Source organism: Mus musculus, chromosome 11, assembly GCF_000001635.26.
Source record: "Mus musculus strain C57BL/6J chromosome 11, GRCm38.p6 C57BL/6J".
NCBI classification, from domain to species: Eukaryota; Metazoa; Chordata; class Mammalia; order Rodentia; family Muridae; genus Mus; species Mus musculus.
In genome coordinates, this window is record NC_000077.6 from 59,152,125 (window position 1) to 59,170,574 (window position 18,450).

Genomic DNA, 18,450 nt, shown 5'->3' on the forward strand with positions numbered 1-18,450 from the left:
TTCATGGCAGTATTATTCATAACAGGAAAAAAAAAAAAAGCTGAGGAGGTGGCTCAGTGGGTAAAAGCAATTGCTGCCAAGTCGGACAATCTGAGTTTGAACCCCGGGACTCACATTAAAAAGAAAGAATCAATTCCTAAAAGTTATCCTCTACATCCATGTGTGTGTCATGGTACTTTCTTAGACAAATATTCTCTGCAATTTCAAAAATGTGCAACATGGAACCCTTTGACTTTCCTCGCACCTTGAAGAACACCAGCTCCATGCTCATGAGGACTAGACTGTCACCACCCTAATAACATCTTGAAGTGACTGTCTGAGCAGGCCAAGACCACAAAGCCCCTGGATCAGGTCTAGCTGGGGGGTTATGGTGGAGATTTGGAGCCATAGCCACAAAGGACCAGACACGCAGCTCATCACATACTGCTTGGAGACTGAGGATTCTAAGCTCAGGGTTCACTGTGAGCTACACCCACGCTGCGCCCATGGCTCTCTGTCCTGTTCTGTGTGCTGACCTGCCTGTCTATGGTCAGGCTGGCTGCTGACAGGGCCACATCAGAAGCTCAGGAGTGTTTGTCTAGCATGCAGAAAGCACCTCAAAAACCGGGTGCAGTGGTGCACACCTGTCACCCAGCACTGAGGAGAGGATTCTGGAGTTTCAGACATTCAAGGTCATCTTCAGCTATATAGTGACTTCAAGGCCAGTACTAGACAAGTAAGACCCTGGTTTGTTGTTGTTGTTGTTTGCTTGCTTGCTTGCTTGCTTGCTTGCTTGCTTGCTTGATTGATTGATTGATTGATTGATTGATTGACTGATTTTTAAGGCAAGCAATAGAGTTGGAGAGATGGCTCAGCAGTTAAGAGCACTGACTGCTTTTCCAGCGGTCCTAAGTTCAAATCCCAGCAACCACATGGTGGCTCACAACCATCTGTAATGAGATCTGATGCCCTCTTCTGGTGCTGTCTGAAGACAGCTAGTGTACTTAATTATAACAATAAACAAATCTTTGGGCCAGAATGAGCAGGGACTAAGCGAGCAGGGTTGACAGAAGCAAGCAGAGTTTCTAAAATTCAATTCCCAACAACCACATGAAGACTCACGACCATCTGTACAGTTACAGTGTACCCACAAACATACATACATACATACATACATACATACATACATACATACATACATACATACATACATACACCTTTACGGCAAGCAATAAAGACGAGAAGGAAAGGAACAGAGCCCCTTCTGGAAGGGGCTGACTGCTCTTCCAGAAGTCTTGAGTTCAAATCCCAGCAACCACAAAGTGGCTCACAACCATCTGTAATGAGATCTACTGCCCTCTTCTGGTGTGTCTGAAGACAGCTACAGTGTACTCATAATAAATAAATAAATAAATAAATAAATAAATAAATAAATAAATAAATCTTTAAAAAAAAAAAAAACCTAGTCTAGGATAAGGAGACCCTCCTGACTCCCAGAACCCACTTCCAACAAACTCCGCTAGCCCGTGACAATTTACCAATATAATTTAGATTACACCCTGACCGTGCTCTCCCTCCTGTGCTTCCGGAACTATTTAAGTCACCGTATGCTGTCTGTATTACACTGAGTTCCTGTCCCTTATCCTAGCTCACACTCTCCTGTCTTCTCCGCACTCCAGCACAATCTTTTTTTTTTAAAGATTTATTTATTTAATGTACGTAAGTATATTTTATGTATGTGAGTACACTGTAGCTGTCTTCAGACACAACAGAAGAGGGCATCATATCCCTTTACAGATGGTTGTGAGCCATCATGTGGTTGGTTGCTGGGAATTGAACTCAGGACTTCTGGAAGAACAGTCAGTACTCTTACCCGCTGAGCCATCTCTCCCACCCCAGGACAATCATTCTTGAGGCTCAGTGATTCCCAGCTCCGAATTCTCCAGAAAACACATCCCACAGACTTCCTTCTGGGGGAGCATTTTTTCCAGTCAAGGTCTACATAGCCCTTGTGCTGGCCTTGAATCCTCATCCCCCTGCCTGTCCCATGTGCCAGAGTCACGGGCATGTGCTTGGCACGTCTTTCCCACTTTCACCTTAGAACTTGTCGTTTTACAATTGTGCTTGATCTGTTTAGCAGCCTCCCCTCACCCTCACCCCCACCCCTTCTCAAACCTAACTTTTAACCCAGCAGCCAGTCAGTCACCAGGCCTTTCAGAGCTCAGTGTGTGACAGCTGAAGCATTGTATACGCTGTTCGATGATCAACTCAAGGTGGTTGGGTGACGCCATCACACAGTTGTCATTCCTGTGTGATGAGGACATGCGGCACGCTCCTCCAGCTATTTTGAATGATGTGACTAGTGTCACTGTCTGCTCACTGTACCCTTCCACATACTAGAAGAGAATGTTTGCCCCAGCTGCTGTGACCTTGTGCCTGTTAACCCATCTCTCTCCTCCCTCCCGCCTCAGCTAATCACTAGTCCCTCTCCCGCTTACTCAAATATAAATCCTTTACCTAATATATTCCACATATATCTTATATGATGTGCCCTGTTACTCTGTCTTAAAATGTGTGGGCCTGTCTTTCTGCTGCTGGCCCGTTCTCATAGGATTCAGGTGAGCACGTGTGGAGTGTCCCCAGTATACTGTGAGGTTCTGTCTGGCACATGAAACTCCCCTGGCAAGGACGAGCCTGCTCTCCCCAGGCTAGTCTGCTCCTAGTGTTGCTGGCTTTAGCTCAGAGCCTGCCCCCACCCCTTTGATAAGCAGACTTCAACCTCTTCCTGGCAAGCCAGGTGCCCAGTGATCGGGAGTCACCCCTACAGCTTGGGCCCACCAACATCACCTAAATCACCTGTGCCCCTCACTCTGACCCCGGCAGAGGCAAATTTTACCGTTTCCTCCTGCCTTCTGGCCTCATAGGTTCTAGGGGCCTTTCCCAAGGTCACTCCTGACCTACCACCTCAACAGAGACCAAGACAGGTCGTGGTGTTAAAGGCTTTGAGACCCTGTATCCTAGAAAAGCATTCCCTAAAACCTGGTTTAGAGGTAGGTTTTTTGTTTTGTTTTGTTTTGTTTTGTTTTGTTTTTTCGAGACAGGGTTTCTCTGTGTAGCCTTGGCTGTCCCGGAACTCACTTTGTAGACCAGGCTGGCCTCGAACTCAGAAATCCGCCTGCCTCTGCTTTCCGAGTGCTGAGATTAAAGGCGTGCGCCACCACGCCCGGCACTAGAGGTAGTTTTAAAAAACAAACAACTCCAGAATAAGATCTACACCCTTTCCCCCCTTGATTGGTTTATTTTTCAAAGCTTTGTACTGTTTACAAAACACACTGAAAAACAGTTAGGGGTTTTCAAGTGTCCACACTGGGGTCTATACAGATCCCTGTGAGAATGTGAATACCAACACATGCCTGCATCACTAAGAATGGCCCTGAGGTCCCTGAAGATCAGCCCAGTGCCCACTGGCTCCACTCACTGGCGATTTTAATGTGCGGTGCTGCCTTTCTAAACTGTGGAGACACATCATGGCAACTGTGGATCTGTTCAAGCCCCCAACACTGGAAGAGCCCAACAGCAGGCAATGGGTGACTCACAAAGCGGGTCTTCTGCCCAAAGCAGCATCCTGCCTCTTTTCGGACTTGTCCTTTCCTTACCCAACGGGCCTGCCTTGGACCTTTCTGCCTTCCTTCTGAAGGCTAGAATGTATGTGAAGCAGGCCCAGAAGCACCAACCTCTGTGTGGGCACGCCCCCATCAGGTTTGAGAGGGCAAAAGCCAGTCACATGACTGCAACCCTAAAGTAAGCTGCCTGGAACCCTTAGAGGTTCCTCTGTCAATCTAAAAGGCTGCCAGGTGGGGTTGGCAGGAGCCCATCAGTCACAGCCTTCCAGAGCACAGCTGGAACCCCAACATCCAACGCAACCGCAGTATTGCTCCTGAGTGGGCAGGCAGGCAGAGGCAAAACAGCCACGGAGACAAGGCTGTCATAGGCCAGGCCAGGCAACCATCCAAGCAGGACAGCTGGGTCTGTCCGCCATGCTAGGACCTGCACAGCCTATGTGTGTGCTTCAAGTATTGTGCTTTGGTTGTGAACCGTCCTCCATGAACTCACCTTTGACCTCACTGTGGTCCCCAGCAGCTGGTGCTGCTTGGAAGGCAGTGGAACCTGTGGAATGTGAAGTCTGTCCTTCTGCTTGAAGGATGTACCTGCCTTTAGATGCCCTTTCTCTGCTTCCTGGTGCCTTACCATGTGAGGGGCTCAGCCACACTCCCACTGCCATGAACCCCCTGAAATCGCCAGCCAGGGTAATCCATCCTTCAGGTTGTCTCTGCCAGGTCCCTGTCCCCAGCACTGTCTACCCACTCAGTACCATAGAGAGGAGGTCACTCAAGGTGCCTTCTTCTTGCTGAAGAAGGAGGGCACTCCCAACCCCCCGTGCCTCCTTCTAAGCTGCGGCAAACTGCACCTCAATTCAGAGAGCACCTTGAGCCCTAGCCTAAGCAGCCTCCAAAGTCACAGTTCTTAGAAGTCCTCACTGCCCCTGGCACCAGAGTGACTGCCAGGCTGCCCACACCCCAGGCCTCTGTGGATTTACCTTGGGGGCACTGTAGAAAACAGTTTCAGAGATGTCCCCATCCCCCCACCCCAGAACCCTGAGCACCCATTGCCTTGCCTAGGCTCACAGCGGCCTCCCCACTTCCTGCCAACCTAGTATGGACCAGTTCAGTAGAACTCTGCTGAAATAAACCTATTGGATCTAGCCAGGCATAGTGGTGACACTTGCCTTTAACCTCAGTGCTTGGAAGGCAGAGGCAGGCAGACCTATGTGAGTTCGAGGCCAGCCTGTTCTACAGAGTGAGTTCCAGGATAGCCAGGGCTACACAGAAAAATCCTGCCTCAAATAAACAAAGAAACAAACAAACAAACAACAAAGAATACTGCTGCTCTTGCAGGGGATACAAGTTCAGTTCCCATCACACGCATGTTCAGCAACTCAGAGTCACCTGTAACTCCAACTCCAGGGTATGTGATACCCTCCTTTTGTCCTCTCTAGGCACCCAGACATTCATCCATAAACACACACATAAAGACATAAAAACAAAATACATCTCTTGAGAGAGACATAGGTGTATCGTGTGAGCCCACTGGGGCTTGCCTATCAATCTAACACTCACAAAGCTGAGGCAGGAGAATTTCAAGTTCAAGACCAACCAGGGCTATAACAGTGGGCTGCTTCCATCTGGTGGGTGGTCTCTGGGGACAGCTGTCCCACGGTCTGTCCTACCAAACCTGACCCAAATGAAACAAGAGGTCTGAAAGGGCTGTTCTCAGACCACACTTTACTAGTCCTTGGGCTTTGTGGCGAGACCCTCAGTTCACATTACAAAGGTTAGAAAAAGTGGTTCAGAGGGAGGTATGCACCCCACCAGTGGCCAGCAAGTAACTCCCTTCTAAAAGCCCAAGCCAGCAAAAACGTTAGCCGAGCAGAAGCCCTCCCCTCCCCCCCAGATGGACCTGAGCCCTGGGCTCCACCCCTCCTAGAGCTTCCAGGGGAACATGAAAAGACAGCAGCTCACTTTGAGGCGTGAAAAGAGCTCTTGGGACAGTAGGCATGTAGTCCCTGTGGCTCACAGAACACATCTCTCAACCCAGGGGATCCAACCTCCCGACCCTGCACACAACCTATACAATCTCTGCCCTGAGATGAGTTTCAAGAGAACACGAAGCCAGGCCCAGCAACTCTGCAGGCACACAGAGTCCCTTCCTCCAAGGGGAAACAAGGTCAGGGACCTGGCGTCTGACACAGGCCTATGTCAACATAGGCCTGTAGACCTGGCATATGGACTGTCTCAAATCTTGTTCAGAAGCTGGTCCAAATGGGAGCTCAGACCCTTCTCTCTCCCAGCCTCAGGTGGTCACTCTGCTCTCAGTCAGACTTCTCGAGAGAAGACAGCCCATAAGAGTAGGCTCTCTGTAGGAAGCATGAGCCGATCTGTAGCCTGGAACCCATGGAACTTTCCTAGAGGATGTGCTCCAGAAGGCACCACGGGAGGAGGAACTCATACCCAACAGGCGCAGCACAGAGAGTAGACAACCTTGGGCAGAGGCTCAAAGGCATCTGGAAACTCTAAGGCCAGTGGGGCTCCAGAGCATCCAAGCTACTTGGCAGCTGTGGGCCACCAGTCCGGCACCACGGCAGTCACAGCCACCAACTGGCTCTCGGAGGTCTTGATGTGGAGAGGACCCTTGATTGTCTCTGACCGCAGCAAAGCCAGTCCCACGTGTCCCTGGCCAGCCCTGAACTTGCCCGCTGCCTGGCCTGTGGCAGTCACCGTCACTATGGCGCCAGGGCTGACGCCACTTGCAGGCAGGGGGCCTTCAAGCTTCACTGGGAAGAGGCGCTTGCGGATGACACCTGTATGGTGGGTCCGGGCCGTCAGCTCCTGCCCAATGTAGCAGCCCTTCGTGAAGCTCACGCCATTCATGAAGACCAGGTTGGACTCCAGGGGGAGGGCCATCCCTGGGGGAAGATCACAGACTCCCTCGGGGATGCCTGTGGGATTCAAAAACCAAGAGAATGAGCATAGCCGTGTCCAGAGAGAAGAACAGGCCTGCAGTTTATAAAGCCCAGCCCTGCAGGCCAACTCTACCAACCCCTCTGCCCATTCTGGAGTCCACCTGCCCCCATGAACCTCCCAACCCCAGCCTGGCATAGCTGTCCCTACTCATACCTTGCTGGTACCGGTACTTGTGATAATCTTGGAGATCCCCAAGCTGTCCCCTGGGCACCAGGGCTGGGCCATCATCCTGGGTGAGAAGCCGCCACCCCATACGTGCAGTCCGGGGGTCACGGATAAGCATGGTGGTGCCTTCTACCCTCTCTTCTAGAGGTGCAGTCTCAGAGGTTTGGGGGACACAGGGTAGCACAGCCCACACGTGGAGCTCCGGACTTGGCTCCACGGTGACCTTCCGCCGGATCTTGTACATGGAGAGGTGCTTCTGTAGGGCGCCCAGCACGGAGCTGTCACACTCCAGGAGAAAGCTTGGTGCCCCCTCCGTACACTCTGGGAGTCTGCAGGAGATAGGCATGGCTTAGAGCCGGCAGGAGTTCCTACCCACTGCCAGCTTACCAAGCTTGTGAAGAACAAAACACAGAGAGAAAAGTTCCGCGGGCCACATGGGGCTGCCCCTCCAGTGTGCGGTCTGTGAGCTATAGCCGTTGCTGGCTCACGGCAGACTAAAAGCCAAACCCACAATGACATGAGACTGTGCTTCTAGAGTTGCCTACACACACAAATGGAGACATACGGAGCCATAACCTCGGATGTATGGGTCCGCTCTGCCACATTAGGGCAGGCAAACCTCGATCTTCTCACAAAGCAGACAGGTACATAGAGCCATGCCCTCAGCCATACAAGACACATCCAGAGGAATGTCCACACAGGCAGCTAAGTGTGCTGTAGGAACCAACACCAGACAACAGTATCTGTCCACACAGAGCTGAGCTCATAAAATGTACTAATGAGACCTATGCGTGGCCAGTGCACCCAGATCCACAGAGTGCTGTACCTGCATAACTCACATGGAGACAGAACCACACACACTATGGCTGTGTGGCAAGGCAGGCGGCCCCCAGCTGCCATGGACAGAAAAGCTGTGACAGCTGTGACAGGGCACTGTCCTGAGTAGCTGCTGAGCCCAGCGGCCCTACAACGGCTGATGCAGACCCAGCCTCCTACCACCTAGACTCTATGATGGAGAATCTCACCCCAATGGATTGGGAGAGGACAGAGGGCAGAGCCCCAGTTTCTCAGAGGCTTTGGGGTTAAGGGAGAAGTAGGTGGTAAGGCCTGGGTACCACACATCTTGTCAAGGACTGGCTGAATACACCAGGAGGTGCCACAACTCCCTAATGGCCACAGATGGACCCAGTCAGACCAAGAGTGTATAGTTACCACCTGGGAAACAGGCCCTGTGAAGGTGACTGAATGCCCAGGCACCTGCCTCAGTCTCCTCCTCTGACCTCCCTGTTCCTCAGTGCCAATCACAGGATGTCTGGGACACAGTAGTAGCCTGAGATCACAGAGACCCGAGCTAACCTGTGCACAGGCAGACGCAACAAAGGCCTGATGCTCTGTAGGAATTGGAGAGATGAGACTGGCTCAAATCCTCCACACCAGAGTAAACGGACAGACCAAGGGGGCACACTACCCAGACAGAGACTGAGGCTGGACAAAGGCAGTTCTCAGTCAGGCTCCTGTCCACAGTCCTGCCCGGAACAGGACCTCACAGCCTCTCTGGCTCCACGGTGAAGACAAAGTTAAGCTTACATGGTGGCAGACACCTACAATCCAGTGCTTCGGGAGTGGGAGTAGAGCATCAGGGTTGCTACATATGGAACTCAAGATCAAACTGGGCTGCACGAGATCCTTGCAAAACAACCAAACCCCACTAGTGTTTGTATGAGTTCCTTTTCTCACTCTGTAACCAAGTTCCAAAAGAAGCCATAATGAGCGGTTTGTTGGAAATCAGTTAGAGGGCACAGTCCATTATGGCGGGGGCCGGGGGTGGGGGGGAAGGAATTTGAGGCTGCCGATCACCCTGCATCTGCATCAGGAAGCAGAGAGAGGGATGCTGGAACTCAGCTTGCTTTCTCCTTTTCACTCAGTGCAGGATCCCAGGCCATGGGAAGGTGCCATCCACACTCAGGACAAGTCTTCTCACCTCAGCTATCCAAACCTAGAACCTCCCTCACAGGCATGCCTAAAGATTTGTTTCCTAGATAGTTCTAGGTCCTATCACTTATTTAACATTCTATATGCATGCAGCCCTGATGTTTATCTTCTTATGAATAAGCAAAGATGTTGGGGATGGGTGATTCACTAGTTGGCAGGTGTTGGACTTTCCCTTGATGCCCTGAGCAAAAGGACTGTCAGGCAGAGAGTCAGACGACCCCACAGCAGCACTTCCATGCAGCAGAGGGCCCTACTAACAGCACAGATCCCACCAGGGTTGTTTAAAATGGTTTTTATCAGACATTTTGCCATTACAGGTCTCACTGAATTCTAGATGATCTTGCAACCACTTTCAATTTGGCCAAATGGACAGCAGCTCCCTGGTAGCCTAGAAGAGGATCTGCTGTAACTATTGCTAAAGATGCAGCGTTATGGCTGTCCAAAACACAATCCTCAGTCATTACGAAGGTTGCCGATAGGCAAGTCTGTGATTGGTCCAAACATCCTTTCTGGGGCGATACAAACAGGCTGTGAAGGCTCACTTAGTGAGGTTGTGGGAAGACTTTCCTGAGCTTTGCCCCAGTGTGGGAGCAGCAGGCCCGAGAAAAGGCTTCTCTCCATTTTCTTTTCTTGCTTTCTGTAGTGTGGGCTGGGCTGGTAACAGAAAGAAGCAGCAGAGACAGCAGAGGTCAGCAGAGGCGGTGGAACTGCAGTGGTGGCGGCAGCAGCTGAGCAGTTGACAAGCCAAAGCTGCAGGGAAGGCAAGCCTGCCAGCTGTCTGACAGCTGAAGCGACAGCTGAGCAGTTCAACAACAGCCTGGGCAGGAAGAAAGATGGCAGACAGAGAGTGATAGCAAGCTGAGACTGAAGAAGGAGAAACGATTACAAAGAGCCAGAGAAGAGAAACTGCAGACCCAAGTCACTGAAGAGTCCAGGGAGCTGCCAATCAAACCTTCAGAGCCAAGGGTCTGAGACCCTGTGTAGAGGAGCAGTGACAACAGCTGGTATCAACAGCTAAGGAATCTCAACTTCCATAGCCCGTACAAGAGCTGTAACACTGGCTGCTGCCAAGACTAGAGGAATCCCTATATGAGGTCCACAAGACCTGTAAACACATGCAGGACCAAGGCTGAAGACGCTTAGGGTCTTTAACACGAGAGGGCAACTGCTTCTATACTAGCAACCACTGCCAATCACCATGAGGAATGGAAGCCACCAAAGACTAGCGCTTGAATCAACTCCAGCTGCCTATTGGTAACATGGAGAGATGATGGCGACCTGGAAACACAGGCAGATCCAAGGCTCCAGTATGGAGTCCATGCATGTTTTCTACAAAGGGCAATGACTGGCTTAGGCTTAAGGCCCTGAGTCACCACAGCCCGAACACTGCCTGGAAGACACCATCCCAGGGTTCACACAGAACTCTATATGCCAAAGCATCACAGTGGGTCTGGCCCATGGGTTGTCATTTGCTGACACAGTTCTAGATTCAGAGATTCACTAAGCGAAGTAATGTGGGAAAAGGATCTCTAGGAAGCACATCACTGTGGCCTTTCAGCACCTGGAGACAGGCACTCTAGATTTCCCCCCACAGAATGCAGACAACTACTGGATAGTGGTGCCATGGCTGTCAATTCTCATCCACCACTCTCATCCTGGAATAGCTACCCTCAGGGGTTCAGGAACTGTTCTCCAGATATGAGGATTCCCCATATACTCCCAATGAGCATCTAGGGGCTACTGAAGAGGCTCACCAAAAACCAACTTGGAAAGACACCGGGTAGCTGAGACAGGCAGCCAGGCCTGGACTTTGGTAGGAGTCAAGGGACAGCTCAGGGACAGGATAGGGAGGGCGGGTCTTCACATGCCTACTAGACAATGCTGAGACTTCACGACTTAGATCCTATAAAGGTGAGCAGCTGAAGACTCAATGCTATAGACGCAGGCCCTGCCCAGACTGGCCAGCAAACACTATTTACAGTCACAGTCAGGTCTGCTGTATAGATAATGAGACCATACAGGCAAACAGCTGGCACTGCAAAGAGGAACCAGAAATAAGGGAAAAACTGGATTCTCAGAACACTGGGACAATCTGTCACTGTGGAGAGGCTGTGCAGAGAGTGGCTTTTTGAATAAAGTCCCACGAACCAGCGAAATCTTTCTAAGAAGTGAGGAGGGAGGGACAAAGCTGAAGCACCCATCTTGAAAATAACTCCAGAAGCTTCTGACTTGACTGGTTGGGGTCCCAGGCACAACGCTCTGTGCAAGTAACTAGCGCAACCTGGATGCCTTCCATGGGACATCCGCCTCTAGGTGACCCCTTCCCTAAGTCTAGATTGTCCTCAGAAAGTCATTTCCAGAATAATCTAATTATGCCTCTTCCCAAGGGTGTCTAGCCAGTATTCCCTAGAAATCTTATCCTGGACATCCTTCCTGGGATTCTGGAGGTCTGCTCCCTCAGCACTCTAACGACCCTACTGCCCCGCCCTGCTGCCCCGCCCAAGCTCACCCATACAGAATGACGTCATAGAGCGTGCGTCCCTGCACATTCAGGAAATGGGCATACGCCGCACGCGCAGAGGGCTGAGCCGCGCCGGTCGGAGGCCCCGAAAGCGGCAGCTCATTGGTCGATAGTCCCAACAGGAAGGGTGCAGCGTCCGGGCCGCGCACGCGCACTAAGGCGCGCCCGTCCAGCCGGAAGCAAGTCCAGGCCACACCGTCCGCGGGGTTGCTGCCAAGAAGGCCAAAGCCACGGGCTAGGCAGTGACTCGCGGTCCCGCTCAGCCGCCAGTGCCAAGCTGGGCTTCTGCGCCCCACAGCCGCGCCCCGAAGCAGCGCCACCGCTGCCATCTTGGGCGCTAAGTGAAGGCGGGCACCACAGCGGCCCCGGGCGGCGGCGGCGGCGGCGGCGGCTGGCGACGCGCGTGCGTGGGGGGGAAAGTGGGCGGGACCTCAGCCAGTGGATGGGTGCGCAAGCCCAGATAAACACCAAGGCTAGAGCCACCCGGTGACCCTTTCCTTAGTTGGCTCCTGGTCAAACCGCTTGTGGTCGTGGTAAATAAGTAAACATGAAATCTGCCATCTTACCTCGGTCCTGGTGTGCAATCCCAGCCAGCCTCTCGGGGGGCAGAGGCAGGAGGATGCGTGTTCAAGACCTGCCTGTGCAACTTAAAATGAATATCCTGTCTCCGAATAAAAAGTTGAAGATAGATAGCTCAGTGGTAGAGCATTTCCTAGCAGGCAGGAAGCCATGGTTCCCATCCCCAGTACTGCCCAGAAAAAAAGGAGGAAAAAAGTTAGGCATTTCCTTGTTCACGGTTAAATACGAACAGTATAAAATGTATTATCTTCACCACTGTTACTTTGTTATTGCTATACTAAACATGACCAAAAGCAACTTGGGAAGAAAAGGGGTTCACTTCATTTGAAAACTCTCAGGTCACACCCACTTACAGAGAGAACTCAGGGCAGGAACTGAAGCAGAAGCCCTGGAAGAGGGCTCTTACCGGCCAGCTTCTGATGGCTTGTCCAGCCTGCTTTTTGATACGACCCAGGAGCACCTGTCCACAGTGAGCTGGGCCCTCTCACATCAGTCATTGATGTGATATAAGCCAAGACCTGTTTAGAGGCCAAGCTTATGGAGGCGTTTTCTGAATCTTCCCAGATATCGCTAGGCTTGTGGCAAGTTGATGAAAGCCAGCCAGCGAGACCACTTTTAGTGCATTTATATCGGCATTGTTCAAACGGCTGCGCAGCCCTCACTATCATCCAACTCCAGAACTTTTTATCTCCCAATCATCCAACTCCAGAACGTTGACTCCTCCCAGAACACACACTCAGCCGCTGGTGCCCACAGTTGGCTTTCTGCCCTTGTGGGTTGGAAGCCTCTGAGAACCAGTGCCTGTCCTCTTGCACCTGGCTCTCTTCATGGAGCACCCATCCTCAGTATAGCACGTATCAGAATTCCCTTCCCTTTTTAAGAATTGTATTTTATAGCTGGGCATGGTGGCACACACCTTTAATCCCAGCACTTGGGAGACAGAGGCAGGTGGATTTCTGAGTTTGAGGCCAGCCTGGTCTACAGAGTGAGTTCCAGGACAGCCAGGGCTATACAGAGAAATCCTGTATCGAAAAAAAATTTTTTTATTACGGTAATGCCTACCTTTCCCTATGTGCTGAGCTGGCAACGGGTACTTGGGAGGTCTCCAATTCTTGGAGCCAGGAAAAGTGTTGCTATGAAAACAACTACACGGATGTCTCTTTGAGTCCCTGTTCTTGGGTCTTTGGGGCATACTGGATCATATTGCTACCAGGGAAACTGGAGTTCCTTTTGTGTGTTCTTAGTCTTATTAACAAAAGAATTTCGAAATGGACTTGGAGCTTGGTAGTGGCGCATGCCTTTAACACCAGCATTGGCTGGGCAGAGGCAGGCAGGTCTCTGTAAGCCCTGGCTAGTCTACAGAGCTAGTATCAAGACAGTCAGGGATACACAAATAAGCCCTATCTTGTGGGAAGGGGAGAAGAAAATTAACAGTTGAGAGAAAAACCTACAAAGAAAGTAGATGTGTTGCATAGTTCTTTTATGTCAACTTGACACAGGCTAAAGTCATCTGAGAGGAAGGAACCGCAATTAAGAAAATGCCTCCATAAGATCTGGCTTTAGGCACGTCTGTATGGCATTTTCTTAATTAGTGATTGATGGAGGAGGGCCAGGCCCATTGTGAGTAGGGCCATCCCTGGGCTGCTTGTCCTGGATTCTATAAGAAAGCAGACTGAACAAACCATGCTTCGGAGCAAAGCCACTATGCAGCATCCCTCCCCTCCCCTCCCCTGCCCTCCTCTCCCCTCCCCTCCCCTCCCCTCCTCTCCCCTCCCCTCCCCTCCATGGCCTCTGCCTCAGCTCCTGGCTGGTGTTTGAGGTCCCCCCCCCAGACTTCCTTGAATGATAAATAACAATGTGGAAGTGTAAGCCCAATAACCCCTTTCCTCCCCAGCTTGTTTTTTGGTCATACTATTTTGTCATAGCAACAGAAACCCTGACAGGAATAGAAAGTCAGTAGGTAAGCAACACATTCCTACAGTTGCTTGGAGAACAGTCATGCCTTTTGCATTTAAATGAGGGTCACAGAAACAGAAAGCTCAGAGTATCAGGAGAAATGAGTTTATTAGGCTTTTGGCCAGAATCCAGACAGATAAAAAGAAGGAAAGGGAGAAAACATGCTTAGTGCTGGGCCCCAATCTAAGTTCAAAATGTTAACAGCTCAGGCCTGACTTCAAAGGAGACTTCATTCCAGGCTGTTGGATCCCAGTGTTTCGGGATTCTGAACAAAGAGACAGGATACCAAGATTTTTCAAAAGTAGTTTTTAATTATTCCAGCAGTTTCAGTGAAACTCTTGGATTTTTTTTTTTTTACTTATTTCGTGTTATTTTTAAAGTGACAGAACTTTTTATATGGCTTTTGCCAGAACTTTTTATATGGCTTTTGCTTCTTTGTCTTCCATTTGTCTTCCATATATAGTAACTTATAATTTTATTGGTTATTTTACAACCTTCAGGTGAGTTTCTAAAGATGGCCTAGATATGGAGGAAAGCAGGGTCACTCAAATGTAATCTCACAGAAGCTTGGCAAAAAATAATCCACAGGGTGGCCTTCCTGCCTTTCCTTCAGGGTTTCTAGAAAGGATAAGAGAATGGCGTAGAGAGTTGTAGTCACGTTTATACATATGCAAGGGCATGGTTCCCCCTGTGGCTGTCATCTGTGTTTCTTTTCCATGGTTCTCCGAGGCTTCTACCGTTAAGTCTCAAACCTGGGACAAATGGCTAGCTGAGGTGCTCACTGCTGCATCAAAGCAGACCTGGCCACAGGGTTTTCTTGCATCCCTCAGTCCCTACCTGTTACAGGGTACGGCTGGCATCCTCTGCCCACTACTCTAAATTTCTCCAGCCTGAGGCCTGGGCTACCCTTCCCCCAGATGTCCTTCCCTATATAATTCAGCCATTTTGCTTACCTGGACCGTTTCGATTACCTTCTTGGTCTCTTGGTCTGGTTTTCCCATCTCCCCTACCCTCTCTCTCCTTACATAGCTTTGCTCATCTGGGCTCTCCCAGATGTCCTTGCCTCTAGCTATGCTCTCCCTATTATCTACAATAAACCTTCTCCTCCACCATACCTAGGAACAGTCACGTCCTTCCTTTTTTATTTATTTCTTTTCTTCTTCTTCTTCCACTCATCTAGTGCCAAAACCCAGACCAATCATGGCCTTTTCTTTTTAATTTCTTTTTTTTTCATTCACCTACCACACAAGGGCAAATGATTGCACCAGAGATATATGGTGAGAAATAGAGATAGTTTATACAACTCCGTTTAGATTTATTTATTGTTTTGTATGTTTGTTTGTACACCATGTTCATGCCTAGTGCCCGTTGAAGTCAGAAAAGGAAGTTGGCATTCCTGTGATTGGCATGAACAGATGGTTGCGACCCTCCACATAGGTGTTAGGAACTGAACTCAGATCCTTTGCAAGAGTAACAGGTGCCCTTAACTTCTGAGTCAACTGTCCATCTCTCTAGAGACAGTTTATTAAGAAAGCAAAAGCAAGGAAGGAGGAGTGGTACACACCTTTAATCAGCACTCAGAAGGCAAAGGCAGAGGCAGGGGGATCACCGTGATTTTGAAGCCAGCCTGGTCTACTAAATTGCAAGTTCCAGGCAGTCAGGGCTACATAGCGAGACTCTAGTCTTTAAATAAATAAGCAAGCCATGCAGTAGTGGCACACACCTTTAATCCCAGCACTTGGGAGGCAGAGGCAGGGGGATCTCTGTTTGAGGCCAGCCTGGTCTACAGAGGCTGTTCCAGGACAGCCGGGGCTACACAGAAACTGTGTCTCAAAAAGAACAATAAATTAAAAAATAATAAATAAATAAATATGGATCTATGGTTCTATGTCAACAATTTCTGTACTATGAGTAGACTCCATTTAAGATAAATATCAATTTATTGGAAAGCAATATGTCTTACTAGGTACCTTCCGCAAAACTTGGTCATCCTGTATCAGCTCAGATTAACATCAAAGGGCTGGCAGTTCACCTCAAGCCTCTGGACCCCATGGACACTTAGGCTGTTAGTCCAGGTGGCTGAATGTGTGTCCCCTGTCTCCACATTGACATTTCAACCTGCAGCAGCGACTGTGATCAGGTGGTAAGCAAGCAGCTGATCATGTCTGCTTGCCAGCAGCCCACAGGCAGTGCTATCCGCCCAGCTCTGCCCACAGGCCGTGCCTCGCCTCACCTACCCAGCTCTGCCCATATTTTTTGTTGCTGCTGATGATCTTTCCAGCTGAACCATGGGAACATCAGCTGCTCAAGTGTCTCCTGGGGACAAGGACAGGTCTCACTCCTCCGTCCTATTGTTGTGACAAGCCTAGACATGACTCTTCATCCTCCTAGGAGCTGTTGTATTGTCTCCTCGTGACTGAACTCAAGGGGATGGACATGCTGGGGACTACGACACATGGAGCTGTAGTTACTGCCTAGAGACACTTCTCCAAAGAGAAACAGCCCTGACCCATGGTCAGAAGCTGCACCCTGAACAGTGGCCTCCCTACCTGAAGGAGCCACTTCTCCTGCCGTGTGTCACCTAGCTTCAGGGTGGCCCCAACAATCTGTAAGAAACCTGCTCAAGTCTGTCCCACCGTGTCAGTCTCTGGGTATGTAACTTGTTTCTCGTAAGTGTTCCACTCCTCATATAACACATCAGAGACTTGAAAATGTCCTTGTTTATAGAGCCCCAGGCAGGTGTGACTTTCATATAGATAATAAAGGAAAAGCAATTTTGGGGGGAAGAGGTTTCACTATGTAACTCTGGATGGCCTTAAACTCCGTATGCAGAACAGGCTCACCGCAAAGTCACAGAGATCTGCCTGTGTCTGCCTTCTAAGTGCTGAGATTAAAGACATGTGCCATCATGTCCAGCCTAAAGGAAATCCTCCCTGTGGTAGTTGCTAGGGTGATGTTAAAGAAGCTGCTGATGAGGTTGGAAAGATGGCTCTGTGACTTGGAGCCCTTGCTGCATAATCATGAGGACTGGAATTTGGATCCCAAGCATCCATTTAACAAGCCAGGCATCCGGCAAATGCCTGTAAACACTCTCTTCTGGACTCTGAATGCACTCGTATATACAAGTACTCACACGTGCACACACGCATGCTTGCGTGCACACATGTGCTTGCACACACATGTACACAAAAATTTTTTAAAGCAATTAGTGAGACCATACTGAGAGGTGCGGTGACGATTGTGGTTATAGGTACCCGAACCACAACAGTAAGTAAGGCCTTGCCATCAGGAAAAGAGCTCAGACCTCACCCCAAATATAACCTGACAGTGGGAATTGACAGGAGCAGGGCAGTTGGTGACAGGGAAGGGGGACTCTAGCCCAGGCCACCTAACAGGTTCCTGCTGGAGGTATGCCAGGTGAGCATACAGCCCCTTGGTGTTCAGTATTCAGGGTGGGGACTCCCCACTAAACTGCCTAGGCAGAGTACTTTCTAAAGCTTGAATTTACAAGGCTGAGCACAGTCAGGGACTACAGTTTGGCCAAGCAGAGAATCTTTATGCAGCTCACTACCAAATCCCTAAATCTAGGCCAGCAGATCTCTACCAACAGGCCTGAACAATGTGCCTGCCTGGTTCCAGCTCTGGTCCCAGCGCTTGGGAGGTACAATCAGAAGGATCCAGAGTTCAAAGGCATCCTCATCTATTTAGCAAGTTCAAAGCCAATCTATACTTCAAAGCCTGAAAGGAAAGGAGGGGCAGTACTGAACATGTACCCCCTGGCCAAGATCAGGGCTCAGGCCCTACACTTAAACTTCAAGGCCTTCCTGTCTACCTCAAAATCCTGTAAGGCCATGGATCCCTGGTGGCCCTGGCCTGTGTTGGGACAACCACTTTCACATCAGCCATCACCTTAACCACAATGAGTAATATTTTCTGATCAAGGTCCAGGCAGGTCCCCCATTAATGAACTCCATCACTCAGTTCCCCCCAGGCTACAAGCTTCCTGATTTACCCACCCTGCAGCTGGAATGTTCGCTCCTGGAAGATCATGACTTCCTCTTCCCTAGGCCTGAGGGTGACCCAGCAACCCCTGCCAGCCATGGGGGAGGACATCGGGGAAGCCAGAACAGGACACTGGCTGGGGGTAACACCCACAGAGTTACGAGGGTCACATTCCTCAGGCCTCACATCAATGTGTCCCTGACAAGCTCAAGAGGAATGGGCTTCCCACCCATACAGGGAGAGCAGGAAGGGCAAGCCAGATATCTACCCAGTACCCCAGTGCCCTGGCTAGAGTCACCAGAAGGCTCTCTCCATGCTGGCTCTGGCTAGCAGCCATAGCCAGCACCATGTACCCGACCCCAGTGAAACTACGTGGAACTTGTCTCTTGAAGTATGTTCGTGATGGCTGCAGCCTCTGCCCGGGAAACTTGCTGGACTTTTTGCACCAAACTGAGGGCTCCATGCTCAGCAACCCCCACAAGGTTGGCACTGGACTGCTGCCCTGCTTCCATGAGGAGGGGACTACAGATTGGCCCCTGAGAGCTCCAGGGAACTGAGGGGCCTACCCTGGCCCCAGAGCCCAGCTGCGACAAGTGCTCTTACCAGCATCTCTCATAGGCCCAGATTCTGCATCCATCAGGAGGGGTGGGAGAGCTGGAAAATTGGCCAGGTGGG

The 18,450-nt window shown here is 50.4% G+C and overlaps 1 protein-coding gene across 5 annotated transcripts; it reads right to left on the bottom strand.

The window, feature by feature from the left end:
- Window positions 1-3,243: 3,243 nt before the first annotated feature.
- Iba57 (IBA57 homolog, iron-sulfur cluster assembly) lies at window positions 3,244-12,443 on the bottom strand. Of its 5 annotated transcripts, none has more exons than XM_011248904.3 (3): window positions 12,224-12,443; window positions 6,714-7,054; window positions 3,244-6,535 (listed from the first exon to the last, which is right to left on the bottom strand). In XM_011248904.3, the coding sequence occupies exons 2-3, from the start codon at window positions 6,967-6,969 to the stop codon at window positions 6,141-6,143; spliced, it is 651 nt and encodes a 216-aa protein (XP_011247206.1). In that variant the 5' UTR covers window positions 6,970-7,054; window positions 12,224-12,443; the 3' UTR covers window positions 3,244-6,140. The 5 variants fall into 5 exon arrangements, with proteins under 5 accessions (XP_011247206.1, XP_011247205.1, XP_017169938.1 ...); XM_011248903.3 differs by having other exon boundaries at window positions 12,171-12,443; XM_017314449.2 differs by lacking the exon at window positions 12,224-12,443 and adding an exon at window positions 11,805-11,989.
- Window positions 12,444-18,450: the final 6,007 nt, after the last annotated feature.

Bases quoted from the DNA above. Each gene is read 5' to 3' on its own strand.
- Iba57 (NM_173785.6), bottom strand. From the start codon at position 11,567: ATGGCAGCGGTGGCGCTGCTTCGGGGCGCGGCTGTGGGGCGCAGAAGC. The intron at 7,055-11,226 runs GTGAGCTTGGGC...TATCTCCTGCAG, and splicing joins TATGACGTCATTCTGTATGG to ACTCCCAGAGTGTACGGAGG. The intron at 6,536-6,713 runs GTATGAGTAGGG...TGAATCCCACAG, and splicing joins CAAGTACCGGTACCAGCAAG to GCATCCCCGAGGGAGTCTGT.